Source organism: Cherax quadricarinatus, chromosome 34 (assembly GCF_038502225.1).
Source record: "Cherax quadricarinatus isolate ZL_2023a chromosome 34, ASM3850222v1, whole genome shotgun sequence".
Taxonomy (NCBI): domain Eukaryota; kingdom Metazoa; phylum Arthropoda; class Malacostraca; order Decapoda; family Parastacidae; genus Cherax; species Cherax quadricarinatus.
In genome coordinates, this window is record NC_091325.1 from 2,343,302 (window position 1) to 2,368,264 (window position 24,963).

General features: G+C 39.8%; 2 protein-coding genes across 4 annotated transcripts in view; one reads left to right on the top strand and one right to left on the bottom strand.

Annotated features, from left to right (window-relative positions):
- LOC128693683 (serine-rich adhesin for platelets) overlaps window positions 1–15,572 on the top strand; it is a 109,912-nt gene extending 94,340 nt beyond the window's left edge. For all 3 annotated transcript variants that reach the window (XM_053783471.2, XM_053783472.2, XM_053783473.2), the window contains one exon: window positions 176–15,572. In XM_053783471.2, the coding sequence (XP_053639446.2) occupies window positions 176–217 (42 nt within the window). In that variant the 3' untranslated portion in view covers window positions 218–15,572. The remainder of the gene's footprint in view (window positions 1–175) is intronic.
- Window positions 14,480–23,147, bottom strand: LOC128693684 (ribosomal RNA small subunit methyltransferase NEP1). Its single transcript, XM_053783474.2, has 6 exons — window positions 22,972–23,147; window positions 22,406–22,545; window positions 21,867–22,019; window positions 20,439–20,529; window positions 18,390–18,598; window positions 14,480–17,245 (listed from the first exon to the last, which is right to left on the bottom strand). Exons 2-6 carry the CDS (start codon window positions 22,541–22,543, stop codon window positions 17,132–17,134), a joined length of 705 nt encoding a protein of 234 aa, XP_053639449.1. The 5' UTR covers window positions 22,544–22,545; window positions 22,972–23,147; the 3' UTR covers window positions 14,480–17,131.
- Between the last annotated feature and the right edge of the window lie 1,816 nt (window positions 23,148–24,963).

A 24,963-nucleotide genomic window follows, 5' to 3' on the forward strand; every position in this document is an offset into this window, starting at 1 on the left:
TTTACCTGATGCAAAATAAGAATGATTAAAGTAGCTAGCTTGTAATAGCAATTTTTGGTGATTTTATATGTTGAGATAAATGAGCATCAATCTCCACCAGCTGTAATGGAACCCCTAACATTTAATGTAAATGTGTTCTACTCCAATTGATCAACATTGATTTTTTTTATTTCAGCGTAACCACTGGGGTGTCCATAACACAGCCTGTGTTCCATGAATGTGTGAGGCCTCTTCCTGTATTATATAGCCAAGTGAAGGTTGTTGATGAATATCCCATTTAATAGTAAGATATAATCACCACAGTCCTTTTGAAAGTATGTGACTGACCACACATTTCCTAATACTGCGTGACCTGACTCTGTTTACATGTGAGATGCATGAATTGACAAAATTAATACGGGTTTATGTATCTTGCTGTAAAGGAGCCTAATAGTCATGATATATAATAAAGTCACTAACAATTACTATATGAATAAGTGCAACTTAAAAACATAAAAAGCTTTAGCAAACAAATTTGAAAAAGACTGGGAGCTTCCAGAGAAAAATGTAGCTGAAGTAATTAAAGACTTCCTGATAATTTACATTAATATGCATTGAACATTGGATTTAAAAATATTATAAAATTAGAATGAAGTACAATACTATATATAGTACTTACATGAAGTAATGTGTGCAGATTTATTTTTGATAAATTAGACACATGTGCAACTCTTGGGTATCTTTATTGAGGAAACGTTTTGCCACACAGTGGCTTCATCAGTCCATACAAAGGAGAATCTTGAAGAACAGGAGGAGAATGAGGTAATCAGTCCCTCAACCTTGAGTCGATGTGGTCAGTCCATCAATCGGTTCTCTGAACCATTCATCTACAAACCTGTCAGACACTGCAACTTCTTGGGATCTTAATACTTGGGAATTCTTCGCTTGCCTAATTCTTGGGCACGACCTACTTCAACATTGAACAAATGTTACACGACCTATGACTGCTGCACCTCTCCTGCCAACGGTTTATAAGCTCCTTCTCAGCACGTATGCCGTATTCTATTCAAGATTGATGGACTGACCACATCGACTCAAGGTTGAGGGACTGATTACCTCATTCTCCTCCTGTTCTTCAAGATTCTCCTTTGTTTGGACTGATGAAGCCACTGTGTGGCGAAACGTTTCCTCAATAAAGATACCCAAGAGTTGCACATGTGTCTAATTTATCAACATGTCGGTTCTCTGAACCATTCATCTACAGATTTATTTTTATTTAAAAGGTTTTGTTTAAAATTTGAAAAGTAATGGAATCTTTTAAAAATAATTTGCAAATAAAACAGGTTTCATTTTATATTATACATACATATAGAGTCCCAACATAAGTTGTTCATGAGTTCCTGAAAATTGTTCACAAGTTGTGTTCAGAACTTGGAACCTATTTTCCCACACACATTAAAATTGGATGAGCGTTCCTGAGCCGTATATAATTTATTTATTTTTAACTAAGAGCATTTACCCAATATTATACATTCATTGCTGTTCCTCTTCACTTACAAATATAGTATTAAATATTATTAAATTAATATATACATGTAAATTAAACAGAAGAGAGCTACAATAGAGTATAGAGTACAATAGAGAGGTGTAGAGGCAGGCAGGTAGCAGCTGAACTGTCACTCTTGTATACTCACCATCTCCTTCACTCCCACCTTCTCTCACATTGTATCTAACACAATATTCTTTACACAAGCTCCCTACTTCCTCACTGCTTTTCAGAGGGATATCTGAATTGTGATGCCTGCAAGATGGCTATTGAATAATTGATGGTTAATATGTTTTAATTGTTTGTCATACTTCCTTGGTAGATGGTTAATGCAGCTAAAAAAAATTACATGCAGCATACACTATGTATGTCTTCTTCTTTCAACGCACCAGTTGTATCCCACCGAGGCGGGGTGGCCCAAAAGGAAAAACAAAAGTTTCTCCTTTTACATTTAGTAATATATACAGGAGAAGGGGTTACTAGCCCCTTGCTCCTGTCATTTTAGTCGCCTTTTGCAACACGCATGGCTTACGGAGGAAGAATTCTGTTCCATTTCCCCATGGAGGTAAGAGGAAATAAACAAGAACAAGAACTAGAAAGAAAATAGAAGAAAACCCAGAGAGTTGTGTAAATATATGCTTGTACATTATGTGTAGTGTAAACTAAGTGTAAGTAGAAGTAGCAAGATATACTTGAAATCTTGCATGTGTATGAGACAGAAAAAAAAGACACCAGCAATCCTACCATCGTGTAAAACAATTACAGGCTTCTGTTTTACACTCACTTGGCAGGACGGTACTACCTCTCTGGGCGGTTGCTGTCTACCAACCTACTACCTAGGACTTTGTATGTATATGCATTAAATATACATGCATACATACATACATACCTTGGTGGAAGACAATTGGTATAAAAATAAATAAACAAACAAACACACATATACACACACACTCAAAGGCGGTGGGACCAGACAACATCTCTCCATGGGTCCTTAAAGAGGGAGCAGAGATATTGTGTGAGCCATTAACAAAGATCTTCAACACATCACTTGAAACTGGGCAACTCCCTGAGGTATGGAAAATGGCAAATGTAGTCCCAATTTTTAAAAAGGGAGACAGACATGAGGCACTAAACTACAGACCTGTATCACTAACGTGTATAGTATGCAAGGTCATGGAGAAGATCATCAGGAGGAGAGTGGTGGGGCACCTGGAAAGAAACAAGTGTATAATTGACAACCAGCACGGTTTCAGGGAAGGAAAATCCTGTGTCACAAACCTACTAGAGTTTTATGACAAGGTGACAGAAGTAAGACAAGAGAGAGAGGGGTGGATCGACTGCATATTTTTGGACTGCAAGAAGGCCTTCGACACAGTTCCTCACAAGAGGTTACTGCAAAAGCTAGAGGATCAGGCACACATAACAGGAAAGGCACTGCAATGGATCAGAGAATACCTGTCAGGGAGGCAACAACGAGTCATGGTACGCGACGAGGTGTCAGAGTGGGCGCCTGTGACAAGCGGGGTTCCACAGGGGTCAGTCCTAGGACCTGTGCTGTTCTTGGTATATGTGAACGACATAACTGAAGGGATAGACTCAGAAGTGTCCTTGTTTGCAGATGATGCGAAGTTAATGAGAAGAATCAAATCGGATGAGGATCAGGCAGGACTACAAAGAGACCTGGACAGGCTACAAGCCTGGTCCAGCAACTGGCTCCTTGAATTTAACCCTGCCAAATGCAAAGTCATGAAGATTGGGGAAGGGCAAAGAAGACCGCAGACACAATATAGTTTAGATGGCCAAAGACTGCAAACCTCACTCAAGGAAAAAGACCTGGGGGTGAGTATAACACCGAGCATATCTCCCGAGGCGCACATCAATCAGATAACTGCTGCAGCATACGGGCGCCTGGCAAACCTACGGATAGCATTCCGATACCTCAGTAAGGATTCGTTTAAGACTCTGTATACCATTTATGTCAGGCCCATATTGGAGTATGCAGCACCAGTTTGGAATCCACACCTAGTCAAGCACGTCAAGAAATTAGAGAAAGTGCAAAGGTTTGCAACAAGACTAGTCCCAGAGCTACGGGGATTGTCCTACGAAGAAAGGTTGAGGGAAATCGGCCTGACGACACTGGAGGACAGGAGGGTCAGGGGAGACATGATAACGACATATAAAATACTGCGCGGAATTGACAAGGTGGACAAAGACGGGATGTTCCAGAGAAGGGACACAGACACAAGAGGTCACAATTGGAAGTTGAAGACTCAGATGAATCAAAGGGATGTTAGGAAGTATTTCTTCAGTCATAGAGTAGTCAGGCCGTGGAATAGCCTAGAAAGTGACGTAGTGGAGGCGGGAACCATACATAGTTTTAAGGCGAGGTATGATAGAGCTCATGGAGCAGGGAGAGAGAGGACCTAGTAGCAATCAGCGAAGAGGCGGGGCCAGGAGCTGTGACTCGACCCCTGCAACCACAAATAGGTGAGTACAAATAGGTGAGTACACTAATATACACTTTTTTTCTCATTGATCATCTCAAACCAAGAAAAGGCAACCCAAAAAATGGAAACACATTCACTGTTAATCATTCAAAAGCTGCTTGTCAGAAATGTGCAGATGGTCAAATTTCAGATAACCCTCTAAACAGCAAGTTCTCCCACCCCTCCTTCAGTGTAGGCACTGTCAAACCTTAAGAGCCACTTATTTCCACTCACTCTAATCTACAGTGCTCACATTATTGCTGGATGCTCAAGCCTCTATCAATACCTTTTTCACATTCCCTCACTCCAAGTCTTCCTGGGATAACCCCTACACCTTCCCTCCAGTGCCTGCACTCTGGAGGGGGGTCTACCTATCTGTGGCCAGGTTCATGACCAGTCAGAGGGTAATCTGATTGTGATGTCAGCATACATCTGGAAAAATGGTGATTGATTTTTTTTTTTGTCACCCTGCCTTGTCAGGGACAGCCATATTACTTTTTAACACCAGCCATCTCCCACCGAGATAGGGTGACCCGAAAAAGAAGAAACCACTTTCAATATCACTGTCTTGCCAGAGGCGTGCTGCTACTACAGTTCAAAACTGCAAATATTCCCATCTCTGAATCACGAAATCGTAATGACACGATTGCAAACAAACCATACCACGGGTGGAGTTTGAACCCGCGGTCAGAGAGTCTCAAAACTTCAGACCGTCGCATTAGCTACTGGTCCAGCTAGCTTCAATAAGTTGGACGAATCTTATTGAAGCTAGCTGGCCCAGTGGCTAACACAACGGTCTGGAGTTTTGAGACTCTCTGACCACAGGTTCAAACCCCACCCGTGGTATGGTTTATTCCCATCTCTCCTTCAGAGTGCAGGCACTGTATGTCCCACCTCCAGGACTCAAGTCTGGCTTGCCAGTTTTCCTGAATGCCTTCATAAATGTTAGCAAGCTAACACTCCAACAGCATGTCAAACCATAAAGACGACTTGCCTCCACTCACTCCTATCTAACCAGCTCACACATGATTGCTGGATGTCCAAGCATGCATTTGTACACATGTATATGTATGTATGTGTAAAAAGAAAACTGTGCTCTATAACCAGATCAGTCCAATCAAATTTTGTTAATTAATATTTCTCACATTTTTGCTCTTAAGAATTGATAATCATGTGAATAAAGAGTGTATGTGTGTGTGTGTGTGTGTGTGTGTGTGTGTGTGTGTGTGTGTGTGTGTGTGTGTGTGTGTGTGTGTGTGTGTGTGTGTGTGTGTGTGTGCGCGCGCGTGCAAGTATCTGGCTTAGAAACCTATCCCAACCTTGCAAAAATTGGTGTAAAATACAGGAGTTGAATCCTGTCCAACTTATCTAAGGTCAGCTTAAATTTAGTTAGTATTATGTATTATAAATTAATGAAATTGATCAACTTTGTGAGGTGCTGATTGTCACTGTTATACAACCTAACTCACAGAATCATAACACGATTGCAAACAAACCACAGGACGAATGGTGGTTGAACCCATGGAGAGCGAGTTGTACAACTCCAGTGGTTTATGCACTCACCTGGAGTTTTACGACTCACTCACCATGGGTTCAATTATTATTATAATCAAAACCAAGTGCTAAACTCACAAGGGTCATACAGCACTGTCCATGGGTTCAGATCCCATTCGTACCATGGTTTGTTATACAACTTGTTTGTGATGTACTGAGTGTCACTGTTATAATACTTGTTTGTTAAAATGTCTAACTCCTATACAAGCCAAGCTTGCAACTTTGGGCTACAATGCACACCATATACACAGAATATGTAAAAGAGTATATGGTAAAAAATGGCATGTGATAGATGGGTTGGAAAATGGCAAACATTAGGACATTTTATTGTAAATATTTCATTCTGGGAACCTTGGTCACTCCAAGGTTCCCAGAACCAAAACATGTACTATAAGATATCGTAGTGTTTGCTGTTTGTGACCATTTCCAACAAAAAGCTTATGTATATAAAGAAGAATATTTGTTAAACAACAATATGATAGGATAGTAACCTGACAAGGCAGTTGTACAGTCAGTGACCCACTTCAGAATTTTGGATTTATTGATAAAGCCAGGAACGGTCTTTTTTTACACTGTATATGGTATTTTTTTTGGCATTGCATCCCTTCATGCTAGTAAAGGACTTGATCCTAGGAATTGAGGATACACTTACTTGCCTTGGATCGAACCTGATTGCCTCCCATTCCCTGGGCACTATGTGACCCCTATGGGTTCAGCGCTTTCCCATTGAATTTAATAATTTGGCATTACACTGCGTGAGCATATTTTGAATTCTTGCCATAATTTTCCCACCACTGACTCAAGGGTGCCATAATTTTAAGATTATTTTTATACATAATAATTGTACTATTTATTTTGTTTTGTTATTAAAGATGTGTAGGTCTGAAAGACTGGCAGACAACACCCAAACTTAATTACACATATCATAGTGCAGTATATAATGATATTTTTTATAACTTTGCTACTTTTTCATGTGAGTCTGTAAATACATCTGTCTTTGATTACTTTATATGTCGTACATACATTTTTGTAGTGTGCATATATGTAAATCTTGTTGTAGTGAATTGTACATAAAATTACTTTAAGCTGGTGTAATTGTTTTCTCTCAAAATGAACAGAAGAAAATTAAGTAGACGATTGAATGATTTTTCCTTATTAGTAAAGAATTCACTTATGTTTTTACTATATCGTAATAGAAGGAATGAAACTCTTACAACAGTTAGGAATAACAAACTTATGCTTGAAATATAGATCTGAGGACTTAGTTGTAGATGAAGGTGTTAAATCCAGTGTTACCCTTCAAGAGAGGTGCCTGGCTCTTGATCCAAAGAACTGGAGCTGCCCTCCTTTTCCTTGGATTGAATCTGATTGCCTCAGTCCTCAAGGCACTGTGCGACTCCCAATTAGTACAATACTACGATGCAAGGAGGGAAGAGTATATGGAGAAAAAGAGAGAGGTTAAGAGAGTGGTGAAGCAATGTAAAAAGAGAGCAAATGAGAGAGTGGGTGAGATGTTATCAACAAATTTTGTTGAAAATAAGAAAAAGTTTTGGAGTGAGATTAACAAGTTAAGAAAGCCTAGAGAACAAATGGATTTGTCAGTTAAAAATAGGAGAGGAGAGTTATTAAATGGAGAGTTAGAGGTATTGGGAAGATGGAGGGAATATTTTGAGGAATTGTTAAATGTTGATGAAGATAGGGAAGCTGTGATTTCATGTATAGGGCAAGGAGGAATAACATCTTGTAGGAGTGAGGAAGAGCCAGTTGTGAGTGTGGGGGAAGTTCGTGAGGCAGTAGGTAAAATGAAAGGGGGAAAGGCAGCCGGGATTGATGGGATAAAGATAGAAATGTTAAAAGCAGGTGGGAATATAGTTTTGGAGTGGTTGGTGCAATTATTTAATAAATGTTTGGAAGAGGGTAAGGTACCTAGGGATTGGCAGAGAGCATGCATAGTTCCTTTGTATAAAGGCAAAGGGGACAAAAGAGAGTGCAAAAATTATAGGGGGATAAGTCTGTTGAGTATACCTGGTAAAGTGTATGGTAGAGTTATTATTGAAAGAATTAAGAGTAAGACGGAGAATAGGATAGCAGATGAACAAAGAGGCTTTAGGAAAGGTAGGGGGTGTGTGGACCAGGTGTTTACAGTGAAACATATAAGTGAACAGTATTTAGATAAGGCTAAAGAGGTGTTTGTGGCATTTATGGATTTGGAAAAGGCATATGACAGGGTGGATAGGGGGGCAATGTGGCAGATGTTGCAGGTGTATGGTGTAGGAGGTAGGTTACTGAAAGCAGTGAAGAGTTTTTACGAGGATAGTGAGGCTCAAGTTAGAGTATGTAGGAAAGAAGGAAATTATTTCCCAGTAAAAGTAGGCCTTAGACAAGGATGTGTGATGTCACCGTGGTTGTTTAATATATTTATAGAGGGGGTTGTAAGAGAAGTAAATGCGAGGGTCTTGGCAAGAGGCGTGGAGTTAAAAGATAAAGAATCACACATAAAGTGGGAGTTGTCACAGTTGCTCTTTGCTGACGACACTGTGCTCTTGGGAGATTCTGAAGAGAAGTTGCAGAGATTGGTGGATGAATTTGGTAGGGTGTGCAAAGGAAGAAAATTAAAAGTGAATACAGGAAGGAGTAAGGTTATGAGGATAAAAAGATTAGGTGATGAAAGATTGGATATCAGATTGGAGGGAGAGAGTATGGAGGAGGTGAATGTATTCAGATATTTGGGAGTGGACGTGTCAGCGGATGGGTCTATGAAAGATGAGGTGAATCATAGATTTGATGAGGGGAAAAGGGTGAGTGGTGCACTTAGGAGTCTGTGGAGACAAAGAACTTTGTCCTTGGAGGCAAAGAGGGGAATGTATGAGAGTATAGTTTTACCAACGCTCTTACATGGGTGTGAAGCATGGGTGATGAATGTTGCAGCGAGGAGAAGGCTAGAGGCAGTGGAGATGTCATGTCTGAGGGCAATGTGTGGTGTGAATATAATGCAGAGAATTCGTAGTTTGGAAGTTAGGAGGAGGTGCGGGATTACAAAAACTGTTGTCCAGAGGGCTGAGGAAGGGTTGTTGAGGTGGTTCGGACATGTAGAGAGAATGGAGCGAAACAGTGTGACTTCAAGAGTGTATCAGTCTGTAGTGGAAGGAAGGCGGGGTAGGGGTCGGCCTAGGAAAGGTTGGAGGGAGGGGGTAAAGGAGGTTTTATGTGCGAGGGGCTTGGACTTCCAGCAGGCATGCGTGAGCGTGTTTGATAGGAGTGAATGGAGACAAATGGTTTTTAATACTTGACGTGCTGTTGGAGTGTGAGCAAAGTAACATTTATGAAGGGGTTCAGGGAAACCGGCAGGCTGGACTTGAGTCCTGGAGATGGGAAGTACAGTGCCTGCACTCTGAAGGAGGGGTGTTAATGTTGCAGTTTAAAAACTGTAGTGTAAAGCACCCTTCTGGCAAGACAGTGATGGAGTGAATGATGGTGAAAGTTTTTCTTTTTCTGGCCACCCTGCCTTGGTGGGAATCGGCCAGTGTGATAATAATAAAAAAAGAAATACTATGTGGAAGAAGTGAGAGTGATGGTACAGAGGGAGAATCAGGTGTTTAGGGAAAGACTTGAACAAAATAATGAGGGAAAATAAAAGGTCACAGTTGATGTAGCAAATTTGTATCAGCTAAAAAAAATTATATTGTGGATGTACATAGGCGAGACTGTTGTACACCGAGAGAGAAAGGAGGATGTATGTCAGAGCACTGAATGAGGTGTGGTTTCAGATGAACTCGATTGATGATTATTACAATCATAACAAAGCACCAAACCCACAAGGGTCATACAGCACTGATAAGTGATTGATGAAATGGACAGCTTCTACACTTACCGAGGTAGGACTGTCAGGTAATCCTGACAGTTACTAATATTTTATGATCAACAGTCCTGTCCATCAGAGGGCACTCCTAGTTTATTTCAGATATCTTTAACAATATCAGCGCTGGACAAACTTGCAAGCTTAAGAATGGCCTTCAGTAGCCCAAACATGTACATTCAAAATGCACTTTATTGCATGCAACCCATTCCTACATATGCAGCACCTCATTCCACTTTGCACAAATGTCCTTAATCACTGAAGAAGGCACATTCTCCTCTCTCTCTTCCTCCTCCTCTGAAGCAATTTCCAGTCTGTTGCTGTTCCAGTTGAAGGTCTTGCAGCTCTTCAGTGGTTAGCTCTTCCCTGTGGTCCTCCACCAACTCTTCCACATCCTGGCCATTTACCTCCAACCCCACAGATGAACGTGCGAAGTAATGCTCACTCGACCAGTGACAAAGCCAGACTGAGACACATACGCATGAGTGGCGGCTTTCCAGGCAGGCGAACACGTCTGATACATGTGATTTCTGCTTGTAGGTACGAAATCTGGACCAAAATTTCGTCTAAATCCGAAACGTACGACATTCGGTGTGTACGAAATCCGGAGTTTCACTGTATTAGAATTTTGACACCAAACATCCACAGAGATATCAGAAAATATTTCAACTTAAGAGTGGTAGACATGGAATGACCTTTACAATTATACAGTGAAAGCAAATTCCATATAGGGGGTTTAAAACTAGATATAATACACTATATTATTCAAAGGTTAAGAGGGTGACCAAGAGCTGGAGCTCAATACCTTGAATTCAAATAAGTTCATATAGATAACTACAAAATAAGCAACCCATTCCAGTACCTTATTCCTGCCTGCATTCAGCAGTTCAATCTTAATCCCATCTATACCTGCCATTTTTTTTTTTTAAATTTTAACCTGTTTTCAATTTCACCCATTCTAGCACTACCCTGTGAGCATATAATAACAGTAATAATAATAATAAATATTCCTCATTTTTTGGTGCTGGATGACCCCTATTGGTTTAGTACTTCCCTATGGCTACAAATAACCCTTGTTGCAAACATATTTCCTGCAGTTTCATCATTTACATTCAAAAAAAATTCTCAAAATATTCTCCATCTCTAACACCATAACTTTTTAATTCAGTCTTTGTCCACTTCTACCATTAACACATCCATTTACTCCCTTAAATTCCTCACCTTACTTCTCTCTCTGTTTCTAACTCTCAATTAAACAAAATGTTCTAACAATGCACCCTTTATTTGCTCTTATTATCCACTTTTTCATTTTTTTATTTTTTCCATATAATATCCTTGACACCAACTCGAGCATCTTTTTTTTTTGTATCTTTTATCTGTTGTCCTAAATGATACTGACAGATTTAGCAGTTTGCATAATAATAATAATCATTCTCCATATACAGTCCACCTTTCTTAAACTATGTAATCTTTACATTGTAAAAACTTTTGTGTATAAACTTTTTTTCTTCACCACTATTTTCACCTCGACTGAAATTGAAATAAGTCTTGAACCTGCTGCCAGGAAGCCAAGAGAAATCATTGTATAATGCCAGTGCATATGCTCTTCAGCTCTGAAGTATCTACTGGTGGCAGTTATTATTATATTTATAGGAAAGTGCAGAACCTGTAGGGGTCATACAGCATTAAGTGTGGTGGTGGCATTGTTGACATATAGGGTCTTCTTAAAAAAAAAAAAAACTTCCTAAGAAAAAAGTGTAACTTTTTTTCTGGTTCACAAGCTTCATATACTACAACAGTGCTGTATGACCCTTGTGGGTTAAGCACTTAGGTTTGATTGTAATAATAATAATACACACCACGAAGAGGCGGGGCATGGAGCTAGGACTCGACCCCTGCAACCTCAACGAGGTGAGTACAGACACCACACTAGAACAACATTACACCAGCAGTCCCTAATTGCAACACTTAAACCTATGTGTAACTAGTATTATTTGGGAAAATTAGGTAAAATCAGGCAGAAATACTAACTGTAAGATAAGATAAGATAAGATAAGATTTCGTTCGGATTTTTAACCCCGGAGGGTTAGCCACCCAGGATAACCCAAGAAAGTCAGTGCGTCATCGAGGACTGTCTAACTTATTTCCATTGGGGTCCTTAATCTTGTCCCCCAGGATGCGACCCACACCAGTCGACTGACACCCAGGTACCTATTTGCTGCTAGGTGAACAGGACAACAGGTGTAAGGAAACGTGTCGAAATGTTTCCACCCGCCGGGAATCGAACCCGGGCCCTCCGTGTGTGAAGCGGGAGCTTTAGCCACCGGGCCATATAAAGCACATAAGTGTGGACTGCTTGCTGACACGATGTTTCCAAGCAGTTGTAACGTAACATTAGTAAGCAACTGCTGAAGCCTAACTCAAAGCTTACCCTTGACCCTGACCTTGAATATATAGGGCACAGGCTGATTTTCAAACTTTTTTTTTTAGAAAAAAAAAAAAAAAAAAAGCCCGCCTTATATGCCGGAAAATATGGTAATTCCTAAAACGGACTAATGTAAATTCAGTGCAAGTACCGAGACACGATACATAGATGTCTGTAGTGACTGTATCTCAAAACTCAATTAGTTCTTAAGACCCTCACTAGAAGGCACTCACCTGAGAATGGCTATCTTGATCTCACAAATGCAGACATTGATGCCTTTAAACAACAATTAACCTTTCAGCTGAAAAAGCAAGTCAACAGTGTCAAAACTATTATTATTATTATAATCAAAAAGAAGTGCTATACCACAAGGACTATACAGCTACAGTGTCAAAAGCCATAAAGATAAAAAGATACATTATATAGTGAGTCACAAACATCCCAAATTTTATGCAGATAGAATGATAACACCATCAAAATGTTGAGAAAATATTGTTCCAACAAAAAGGAAAATCAGTATTATCATCAAAAGCACTGAACTCATAAGTGTATAATAGTACCTGGCCAATGGGAGGGGAGATGGAGTAATCAGATTTGGTCTGAGGAAGAAAAGGGTTGCTTCAACTCCTTGGATCAAAACCCCTGTGCCAGTATCACAAAAAATAAAAAATAAAAGAATTAACATTCCCAACAGTCATCATGGGCTTTTACTGAGATGCAAAACAATATAAGAAGTTAAGAATTCCAATATTCAATACCAAAACAGAATAAGTTTGGTGAGAATGTGGAGTCAAAAGCACATTGCTAATAAAAGCGAATTGAATGGCTTGTTCCTCAACAAACTTTCACTGGGAAAACATTATCTTTACTACTGGTGAGATGGTGTTGAGATACTAGAAGAAAACACTGACTGTCACTGATGCAAATTCCAGATCAAGACATTAACAGTGATCTATAGTAATCCCCTGCATCTGCAGGGGTACATTCCAAGACCTACTGTGGATACCCAAAACCATGGATAGTAGGGAACCCTATACAGTGGTACCCTGAGTTTCATACACCTCCCAACTTGAACAATTACATAAGTGTATTATGGTAAGTGCTTTTGTAAGTGCATTTTTGGGGGTCTGAAATGGACTAATCTAATTTACATTACACAATACACAAATAACCCGCACATAAAAGAGAGAAGCTTACGACGACGTTTCGGTCCGACTTGGACCATTGACAAAGTCACACTAACAGAGGTGGAGCAGGACGGCTATATATAGGCAGGAAGAGGTGGAGGTAGTAGTAGTAGTAGTAGTACAAGAATTGTATATAATACCGACAGGATGAAATGACACATGCACAACACCCGGGCATCCCCACCGTAGACGTTTCGCCATCCAGCCAGCCACTGGATGGAGAAACGTCCACAACAAAGACAACCAGACGCCGCACATGTGTCTTAATTTCATCAGTAGTTGTAGTAGAAGAAGAAGAGGTAGTAGTAGTGGTAGTGGTAGAAGTGGGAAATAAGGAAGACGAGCCAGTCAAAAACAAAGGAAGGGGAGCACTGCAAGAGAGCTAGAAACCCACAGAGGGAGAGCAAGCGCACCGAGGTGCGTGAACAAATTTATTTGGTAACGGCACTCGAACAGCCTTCTGAAATAAATTATGGCCAAAACTCGGGGTACCACTGTATATGTCGTTTTTTTTGTTTACGTACATACCTATGATAAAGTTTATTTGATAACTTACACACAATAAGTGAAGAATTTGCACTTTTTCACTGGCGGGAAGCACTTCACGGCTTCTCTTAGGCTCTGAAGAACTACCAGCATCACTGCTTTTGTGCATTGGGGTCATTATTAAGCAAAATTAAGGGTTATTTTAGGGCTTTGGTAAACTTTGGATAACCGAAACAGTGGAAACTGAATCTGCAGGGGTTCCACTGTATATGTAAAGAACAAAAAGACACGATATCGTGACTGGAACAATACGCAAAAAACCCGCACGTGAAAGAGAGGAGCCTATGACAATGTTTTGGTTCGACGTGGATCATTTACGTATCACACTAACACATAATGGTGAGGGAGCCAGTATATATATAGGAGAGGGGACAGGACAAGATACAGAGAGGAAGAAAGAAGTGACTTGTAAATGTGGGTTATTTGTGTATCTATATGTAGTTTTAATCACAAGTCAACACCATTTAAGGGAGATGCCTCGATGCACTTGACTTATTTACTCCTTCCTTGCGTCGAACCTGATTGCCTCCCATGCCACAGATACTCTTCAACCCCTACGGATTTACTGCTTTAAAGTAAAAATATAAATATTCAGAATCAACTCGCCCAGAAATATTGAATAAAATTGGCTGACCCTTGTGGCTGGTTTTGAGGGTTCTACACCCATAGCCATTCCTGAGACGAGACTTCCTTCTCTGGCTGCATCGTCAACCAAGTTACTGTTACTAGTGGCCTGTGTACTTAGTGCAAATACTGGTTTGCCACTTGTGGGTAAAGATTTCTGTGGAAACTGTTCAGCAGATAATAAGTAGTAGTCATCACATGCACATTCTATAAAACTTATCTGCAAAGAGTGAGGATAACATTATCAAGGTGTAAAGTTGAAATTAAAAGAAGATACTAGCAACAATTTATATTTTTATTGAGAGGTTACACATGCATGTATAGAATATATAGCTGTTTCACTGTCATACTCCATCACACAGGACTGGTTACAAAATGTCCAGATACATCAACCTGAGCTGGTAGGCTTCAGTAGGTCAATGAGGATTTTATTATACTTTTTTATTAACAAATCACCCATTTCCCACCAAGGCAGGGTGACCCAACAAAGAAGAAACACTTTTATCAGCATTCACTCCATCACTGTCTAACCAGAGGCATGCCTATACTAGTTAAAATAAACTGCAACATATCAACACCCATCCTTCAGAGTTCAGGCACTGTACTTCCCACCTCCAGGACTCAAGTCCTGCTAACCAGTTTCCCGAATCCCTCCATAAATGTTACTTTGCTCACACTCGAAAGCACATTGTCATAAAAACCATTCAGCACCACTCACTCATTTCTTACACACACACATACTGAAAGTCCTAGCCCCCTCACACACAAAACCTCATTTATCCCCTTCCTCCAACCTTTCCTAGGACGACCCCTACCCCACCTTCCAGTTGAGCTATCAGGCTACAATCAAATTTGGCTCTTTGAAATAAAAGACCTTGCTCACCATATCACTCTATTCAGCATCCTCAGTACTTGTTTGTTTCCACCCAACACTAAAATTCACCTCCTTTATGCACTGCACAATTCTTCTAGAGCATTTCATGGTTTATAAATATAAATACGTTAAACAAAGACTACATTTATTATTGTACACAAATCATCAAATTAAATTTTAATGACAAAAAAAATTGTCTCAGAAACCATAAAATGTGAAAATATTTTCTCCATTTTTTCTGTTTAGCAGCCAAGTAGAGTAGGTGTTAGTGATGGTGATTTACAGGCTATCATAGGTACTTCGTAACTCTAGACAGACAGACAGGCAGGCAGACACAGAGACACACAGACACAGACAGACAGACACAGACAGACAGACAGACAGACAGACAGACAGACAGACACACACACACACACACACACACACACACACACACACACACACACACACACACACACACACACACACACACACACACACACACACACACAGACATGAGGCACTAAACTACAGACCTGTATCACTAACGTGTATAGTATGCAAGGTCATGGAGAAGGTCATCAGGAGGAGAGTGGTGGGACACCTGGAAAGAAACAAGTGTATAATTGACAACCAGCACGGTTTCAGGGAAGGAAAATCCTGTGTCACAAACCTACTAGTTTTATGACAAGGTGACAGAAGTAAGACAAGAGAGAGAGGGGTGGATCGACTGCGTATTTTTGGACTGCAAGAAGGCCTTCGACACAGTTCCTCACAAGAGGTTACTGCAAAAGCTAGAGGACCAGGCACACATAACAGGAAAGGCACTGCAATGGATCAGAGAATATCTGACAGGGAGGCAACAACGAGTCATGGTACGCGACGAGGTGTCAGAGTGGGCGCCTGTGACAAGCGGGGTTCCACAGGGGTCAGTCCTAGGACCTGTGCTGTTCTTGGTATACGTGAACGACATAACGGAAGGGATAGACTCAGAAGTGTCCTTGTTTGCAGATGATGTGAAGTTAATGAGAAGAATCAAATCGGACGAGGATCAGGCAGGACTACAAAGGGACCTGGACAGGCTACAAGCCTGGTCCAGCAACTGGCTCCTTGAATTTAACCCTGCCAAATCCAAAGTCATGAAGATTGGGGAAGGGTAAAGAAGACCGCAGACACAATATAGTTTAGATGGCCAAAGACTGCAAACCTCACTCAAGGAAAAAGATCTGGGGGTGAGTATAACACCGAGCATATCTCCTGAGGCGCACATCAATCAGATAACTGCTGCAGCATACGGGCGCCTGGCAAACCTACGGATAGCGTTCCGATACCTCAGTAAGGATTCGTTTAAGACTCTGTATACCATCTACGTCAGGCCCATACTGGAGTATGCAGCACCAGTTTGGAATCCACACCTAGTCAAGCACGTCAAGAAATTAGAGAAAGTGCAAAGGTTTGCAACAAGACTAGTCCCAGAGCTACGGGGATTGTCCTATGAAGAAAGGTTGAGGGAAATCGGCCTGACGACACTGGAGGCCAGGAGGGTCAGGGGAGACATGATAACGACATATAAAATACTGCGCGGAATAGACGAGGTGGACAAAGACGGGATGTTCCAGAGATGGGACACAGACACAAGAGGTCACAATTGGAAGTTGAAGACTCAGATGAATCGAAGGGATGTTAGGAAGTATTTCTTCAGTCATAGAGTAGTCAGGCCATAGAATAGCCTAGAAAGTGATGTGGTGGAGGCAGGAACCATACATAGTTTTAACGCGAGGTATGATAGAGCTCATGGGGCAGGGAGAGAGAGGACCTAGTAGCAATCAGCGAAGAGGCGGGGCCAGGAGCTGTGACTCGATCCCTGCAACCACAAATAGGTGAGTACACACACACACACACACACACACACACACACACACACACACACACACACAGAGCTCACCCTTAATAAATAAAAACATTACTAATTTATCACACTGTGACATGAAATTCATGAACATTTCTAGAAAGTAGCAAACAGGAGAGAAAAACTGTTTTACATTTCTAAATCTGCATAACACACAAGAGTTCTTCTACTTGATGTTCCACACTTCCTCAAACCCTGAACAAACTTTGGCACAGGTTAAGGCTGCAGAAAGATGGTACCTGGAGAAGGCAACTTCTTCTTCCACGTAGTCTGCCTCCACCTGCAGCGAAAAACAAATATTTTTAATCAATCATTATGAATTAAAAATAAATTTAGAGCAAAAAGGCATTCTACCATGACTGGAACAATACAGAAATAACCCACACACACAGGAGAGAGGAGCTTACGACGCCGAGTTATTTGTGTATGAATTATTGTGTATTGTATAAATTATTTTATAGTTTAGATGTAGTGCACTTCTTTACTGCTATTGAAAGACTTGGGGCATTAATACAATACAACCTAAGCTAATCTAGCACAATCCAATGTAATGAAATAACCAAACACACTAGTGAGTGTCCGTGGTTCGATTCCTGGTACAGGTGGAAACATTAGGCGTGTTTCCTTACACCTGCTGTTCCTGTTCACCTAGAAGTAGGTACCTGGGTGTTTACTGACTGGTGTGGGTTGCATCCTGGGGGACAAGATTAAGTTGCCCAAAATGCTCTGCATAACCAGGGCTTTCTATTGAGTATGTCACAAATGTCAAGTAGGTCTGTGTAAGTTGTATCATGTACTTATAGAAAAAAAGATTATTATTACAGTGGAACTCTGGTGTTTAAATGCATCAGACCTCAAATATACCAGGGTCTGAACAACTGAGTTCAGAAAAAACTGACCAGGTCTTTGAACATTTTTCTGGAGTCGAATATGTTGACTTGTTTAAAATTCAGTTGCAAAAAGCTATACAGAAAAGCCTAGTTTGAAAAGTACTTTGAAATGACTTCTGACACTGACTTTATTCTCAGAGACTTTTGGAAGAGTCAGTTCAACATCCTCCAGTGTGTGAGGCCAATAATTAAAGCGGGGAAAATACTGTTTCGGACATAGAACTTTTTGAAGTCTCAACACCACCTAGGTACCAATTAAGTTGAAACACCGAGGTTCCAACGTGTTATTAACATAGTAGTATGATAATTTATGTAACTGTATTAATATATGCCTGTACCTGAATAAACTTACTTATTTACTTACCCAAACTAAATGTAGTATTCTTTAACCAAGGGAAATGCTATGATATAAATGTTACATTAACAATTTCTCAGTCTATTTAAAAAAGTAGACCTTTCCATATATATTCCTAGCAAAAATATATTACTTATTTTCTGTGACTCTTTCCTATGATTTCTCAGTATTGTTCTTACCTTCCCATGTGCCATGGCACCAATAACGACGACGATTGGCTCGTCAGCAGGAACGAGCTCCCGAGGATTTACAAGATTTTTAGCCGTGAACGATGTGCCAATTTTCTTGCATCCAGGAGGGAGATGGTCTGTGACTGGATTACGTATCGCTTTTAAGAGCTTCATGTTTCCGTCAGAGGCTCGAACGCTCATCTTATGGAGGAGTTGAACTGAAAAATATATCATTATTGATAAGTATGTATCTTATGACAATGGATTAACATTTGATAAGAAGAATAAGTTGCAGTTATTGAATTGTAGTATCGGCACACCTATGGCAAGACAGTGATGGAGTGAGCGATGATGAAGGGGCTCTTCTTTCTTGGGTCGCCCTGCAAATGTGTTAATAAACTGACAATCTGACCATGGCAAGACTGAGTATACAAACCAGACCTATCAAATCAAGGCCTGGTCTCAGACCGGGTGGCGGGGGCATTGACCCCCGAAACCCTCTCCAGGTACTCTAGATCTCCAGGTACGGTTCAAGCCCCACATCCATCCTTCTGTTTATTCACTGACACTTGCTTATTACAAGTTAATCTGAGTTCATTTGATAACATTTGTAAGGAAGGATGGGAATGTCACAGTTGGGAAGGTCATCTGAACTGTGGTGTAAGCATACTCCTTGCAAGGCAGTGACTGAATAAATGACACTTAAAGCACTTTCTCTTTTTTGGATCACCTTATCTTGGTAGGAGACAGCATGTGTATTAAAAAAATATAAGCCAGCTTTCCTTGTCAGTCTGAAAATGTGTAATATAAGTGCTACAATTACAACTACTGAAAATAAAAGAGGAAATGCTGTAATAGAAGTTGTACTTTCTTTAAGAACTAGACAAAACAACATTGAGGAATATAAAGGAAGCCATCTGTGTAGGAAGTACACTATTTTCATTATTGCTATACCTAAAACAAACCATGTTATAACAATACACAAATAACTTGAACATAGGAGAAAGAAGCTTATGACAACATTTCAGTCCATCTTGGAAAGTTATATGTTGGACCAAAACATCATTATAAGCTTCTCTCTCCAATGTGCAGGTTATTTGTGTATTGTTCTAGTCATGGTATTGTGCCTTACACACATTCATGCTTACAAACACCCTGTTACACACATGAACACTTACAAACACCCTGTTACACATATCCACACTTAAAAACACCCCATTACAAGCATCCACATTAACAAACACGGTAGCTAAAAGTCAGATTTACAACCACTGAGCTACAATACAAATTTTTTTTTCTTAACACACTGGCCATCTTCCAACAAGGGAGGGTGACCCAAAAAAGAAGAAACACTTTCACCATAACTCACTCCATTACTGTCTTGCCACAGGAGCACTGATACTACAGTTCATAACTGCAAATATCCCCATCCTTTCTTCAAAGTGTAGGCACTGTACTTCCCACCTACAGGACCCAAGCCTGGCTAACCCATTTCCATGAATCTCTTCATAAATGTTAATTTGCTCACACTCCAACAGCTTGTCAAGTCAGAAAAACTACTTGCCTCGCCTTACTTCTATCTAACACACACACACTTGCTGAATGTCTAAGCCCCTTCAAATTTTTTTTTTTCTGTACCACTGTTTTATAAGGAAATATCTACTGTAGTGTCTAACTTTAAAAAATGAAACATAACTTGCATGTAATAAATCTTGGGCAGTGGAAAATGAGGAGACTACTAAGATTAGTTAGGTAATTAATGTATTCTGAAGGGAGTATGGGGCTCTTGATCCAATGAATTATAGCTCTCCTCCCTCAGATCAAACCTCAATGCCTTTCATTAACCAGATGCTCTATAATACATACAGGTTTAGTGCTTCCCCATGAATATAAAAATATTCTATTGCTCTGAAGGCAATACAAAATATTTTTAAAATGTTCAACATTACAATGTATTGTGCTGCTCTTTCCTAACATGTGTACAAGAAAACACCTCTAGGAAGAATTTCAGCTATACTGGTTTGCTACTATGACTGAAAATGATTCAAAATATCTTACCCATAAGACCAGCAAACCTCTTGAATGTTCGTGGTATTCTACACTGTGGATTGACCTCAATCAGGACATTCTTTTCTGTGTGAATATATACCTGGAGGCAGAAAAGTTCATGCTGTACCATAGCTTAGCATGTTTGGTATCACGTTTAAAATCATTAAAAAACGTACAGTGGAACCTTGACTTACGAGTTTAATCCGTTCCATGACCTAGCTTGTAACTTAATTTGCTCGTATATCAAATCAATTTTCCTCATTTAAATTAACTGAAATGCCATTAATCCGTTCCAGCGGAATTCCTGCTCTCTGGAGACAGGACAAAAATACTTCAATATGATGATAATATCAACTCTATGGCTTATTTATCAATCATAATTCATCTAATATGACAAATAAACAATATAAATAACATAGAAACATGATACATACTCTAGAATGAATAAAATACGTCATTATGTGACTAGTGGTGGCGGCGGCGGCGGCCATACCGCTCCAGCTGACTATATCTTCCATGCTCTTATTATAAGAGAAAATGGAGTGTTTGTGAGGGTAACTGCACTAGATCACTAGTTTCATAAGGAAAACACTGAAACAATGTATTAATAAATAAGAAATATTGTATAAAAACATAATAGAATGTAAAGAAATAAACTGGTTTTATAAAGTGTACATACATATTTACCTGGGAGAAGAGATGGAGGGTGGAGGGTTGAAGATGGAAGACAGGCAGAGCAGTGCCCCTCAACCCACAACATGCACACCTCCATCTTACTTGTTTATCTATGATTTCATGCTTTAATTCCATGGAAATCATCCTCTTTTTCTTCTCAGCACTGTCCTTTGCACTTACTTTCTTAGGATCCATGGTTGGAAAAAAGAAATTTGGCCAAATAGCTGAAATAATCGACTGAGCGATGGCTCATATCTTGAAAAACTTGTATTTTGGGACACTCTTCAGTCGAGGTTCCACTGTATTTGAATCTTTGTACAAATATATTAAGGTCAAATAGTTACAGTAAAATACATTCATGTTCTTGTGGTTTTGAAAGAGTTCATCTTTGCTATTCTATTAAACTGTACTCTGAATATCCATACGTCAAATTTTTGTGGTACCAAGAACCTGGTTCTTAAGGTAACTAATTTACTTATTTTTTAAGCAATGTACTGTACAAATTTATTGACTATATTGTACCTTTGATTAATACTATCATATTTTTCAACACATTAGCTGTATCCCACTGAAGCAGGGTGGTCTAAAAAAAAAAAGAAAGCTTTTCTTTTAAAATTTAGTAATGCATAGAGGAGAATGAGTTACTAGTCCCTTGCTCCTGGCATTTTAGCTGACTGTTACAACATGCATGGCTTATGGAGGAGAGAGAGAGAGAGCCAAATATGAGCAAGGTTGGAAAAAGAAGAAGGAATTAATTTCAACCTGAAGTTTGCCAGACTGATTAAGTGGAGAATCCTGCAACATTAGAAGGCACTGATGGAGAATATCTGGGCGGTAGTTTGCGGGATCCTTATTGTACTTCTTCATCAGTCCCATGTGGTCATCACAGTTGAGGAGCTCGTAACTTTTCCTACACTGTAACAAGGTAACGAATTAAGACATTCACTAGAAAACATCTCAAAATAAAATTTGATAAATGGCTTTTCTTTTACAAGAATATTTAACTAACACAAATAATCTTTGTATAACCATATGTAGAAAATCTAAATAGGGTTTAAATTTATCTTACTTTCACACTAAAGTGTACACATGTGTATCGGCTGGGTATTTTTATTCTGTAAATGTTCCACCAACCAGTGGCTTTATTAATGGAAATAAGTCACTCTGTCTGACTTTTTTGTGTTATCCCAGGTTCTCTACACATATGCTGCTATGTATGATAATTCTATGTACTAACTGTATTTGTGTATACCTGAATAAACTTACCTACTTACTAACTGATAAAGCCACTGCTACCATACCTTCACACTCTCCAGGTTCGCTCTCTCTAAAATCACTATGAGCCGCTTCTCTTGATTCCTCATGTGGGCCGGCGTCAGCTGCCGGTGAGACGACGTTTTATCTTCTTCACCATCCTCGAACTTTCTTTTCTTTCCCATGGCTTAAAAATATAAAGGTGAGTGAAAAAACAGTCTCAATAAAGTCTCAGAAATAAAAATAACTTGTATCATATAATGTCAGATGATACGAGTTAAATCTAGATTATGTACTATATTAGGTTATTCCCTGGATCAAGAGCCCTTCACGAGCATGAAGGAACACCCCTCTGAAGGGGATACTGCATAATTTATCACCAGGAAGCGCTAAGGCCGTAGGGGCCACACAGCACCTAGGGAATGGCAGGCAATCATGTTCAGCCAAAGAAAGGGAAGAACAGATTCAATTATCATTATAATCACAACTAAGCGCTAAACACACAAGGGTCAGAGAGCACTGCAGAGCAGGTACAATTCCTCGGATCAAGAGCCCCCCTGACCAGCATCAAGGCACCTCCCTGGAGGGGCCCAAACAGGTTTATAACACTCACTGTGTTTTTCAAAGTTGCTCTTGCAGCTGCAACAGTTTAAAGTGTCTTCTCTCCTTCTTAGGTGCACCTGCACACTTGCACGAACCTTCCCTGCAACAAGTTGCAAGCAAAATAACAGCAACGATCAACAACGTCTGCAGCACGAGGCTCTGAAGTTAGTAAACAACTTGTTCGGATGACTGGCTCAGGCTTAAGTAATTATAATTATAATAATTGTAATTATACTAATACTACTACTACTACTAATAATAATAAATATAATAATAATAATGACAATAATAATAATAATAATAATAATAATAATAATAATAATAATAATAATAATAATAATAATAATAATAATAATAATAATAATAATAGTGAAATAATAATAATAATAATAATAATAATAATAATAATAATAATAATAATAATAATAATAATAATAATAATAATAATATTAATATTAATAATACCTGGAGAGGGTTCCGGGGGTCAACGCCCCCTGTCTGTGACCAGGCCCCATGGTGGATCAAGACCCGATGAACAAGGCTGTTACGGCTGGTCAGGAACCGACTTTAGGTGCTTGTCCAGTGCCAGCTTGAAGACAGCCAGGGGTCTATTGGCAATCCCCCATATGTATGCTGGGAGGCAGTTGAACAGTCTCGGGCCCCTGACACTTATTGTATGGTCTCTTAACGTGCTAGTGACACCCCTGCTTTTCATTGGGGGGATGTTGCATCGTCTGCCAAGTCTTTTGCTTTCGTAGTGAGTGATTTTCGTGTGCAAGTTCGGTACTAGTCCCTCTAGGATTTTCCAGGTGTATATAATCGTGTATCTCTCCCTCCTGCGTTCCAGGGAATACAGTTTTAGGAACCTCAAGCGCTCCCAGTAATTGAGGTGTTTTATCTCCGTTATGCGCGCCGTGAAGGTTCTCTGTACATTTTCTAGGTCAGCAATTTCACCTGCCTTGTAAGGTGCTGTTAGTGTGCAGCAATATTCCAGCCTAGATAGAACAAGTGACCTGAAGAGTGTCATCATGGGCTTAGCCTCCCTAGTTTTGAAGGTTCTCATTATCCATCCTGTCATTTTTCTAGCAGATGCGATTGATACAATGTTATGGTCCTTGAAGGTGAGATCCTCCGACATGATCACTCCCAGGTCTTTGACGTTGGTGTTTCGCTCTATTTTGTGGCCAGAATTTGTTTTGTACTCTGATGTTTTAATTTCCTCGTGTTTACCATATCTGAGTAATTGAAATTTATCATCATTGATTTCATAATAATAATAATAATAATAATAATAATAATAATAATAATAATAATAATAATAATAATAATAATAATAATAATAATCTTTATCTCTACCAGTACATGATACAACTTGTACAGACCATAGCTGACATCAATGACATACTGTATAGAAAGTTCCTGGTTATGTAGAGCATTTCCCACAACTTGGGTTAATTTTGTCCCCAGGATGCCACCCACACCAGTCACCTAACACCCAGGTACCTACTTACTGTAAATAAGTTTATTTAGGCACAGATACACATAAGGACAATTATCATACATAGCGTAAATTACTCAGGATAAAACCAAAAATTTAGACAAAGTGACTTATTTCCATTCTGGTCCTTGTACGTGCAGGTGCAGATTGTGGTCCTTGTACGTGCAGGTGCAAATTGTGGTCCTTGTACGTGCAGGTGCAAATTGTGGTTCTTGTACGTGCAGGTGCAAATTGTGGTCCTTGTAAGTGCAGGTGCAAATTGTGGTCCTTGTACGTGCAGGTGCAAATTGTGGTCCTTGTACGTGCAGGTGCAGATTGTGGTCCTTGTACGTGCAGGTGCAAATTGTGGTCCTTGTACGTGCAGGTGCAGATTGTGGTCTTTGTACGTGCAGGTGCAAATTGTGGTCCTTGTACGTGCAGGTGCAGATTGTGGTCCTTGTACGTGCAGGTGCAAATTGTGGTCCTTGTACGTGCAGGTGCAAATTGTGGTTCTTGTACGTGCAG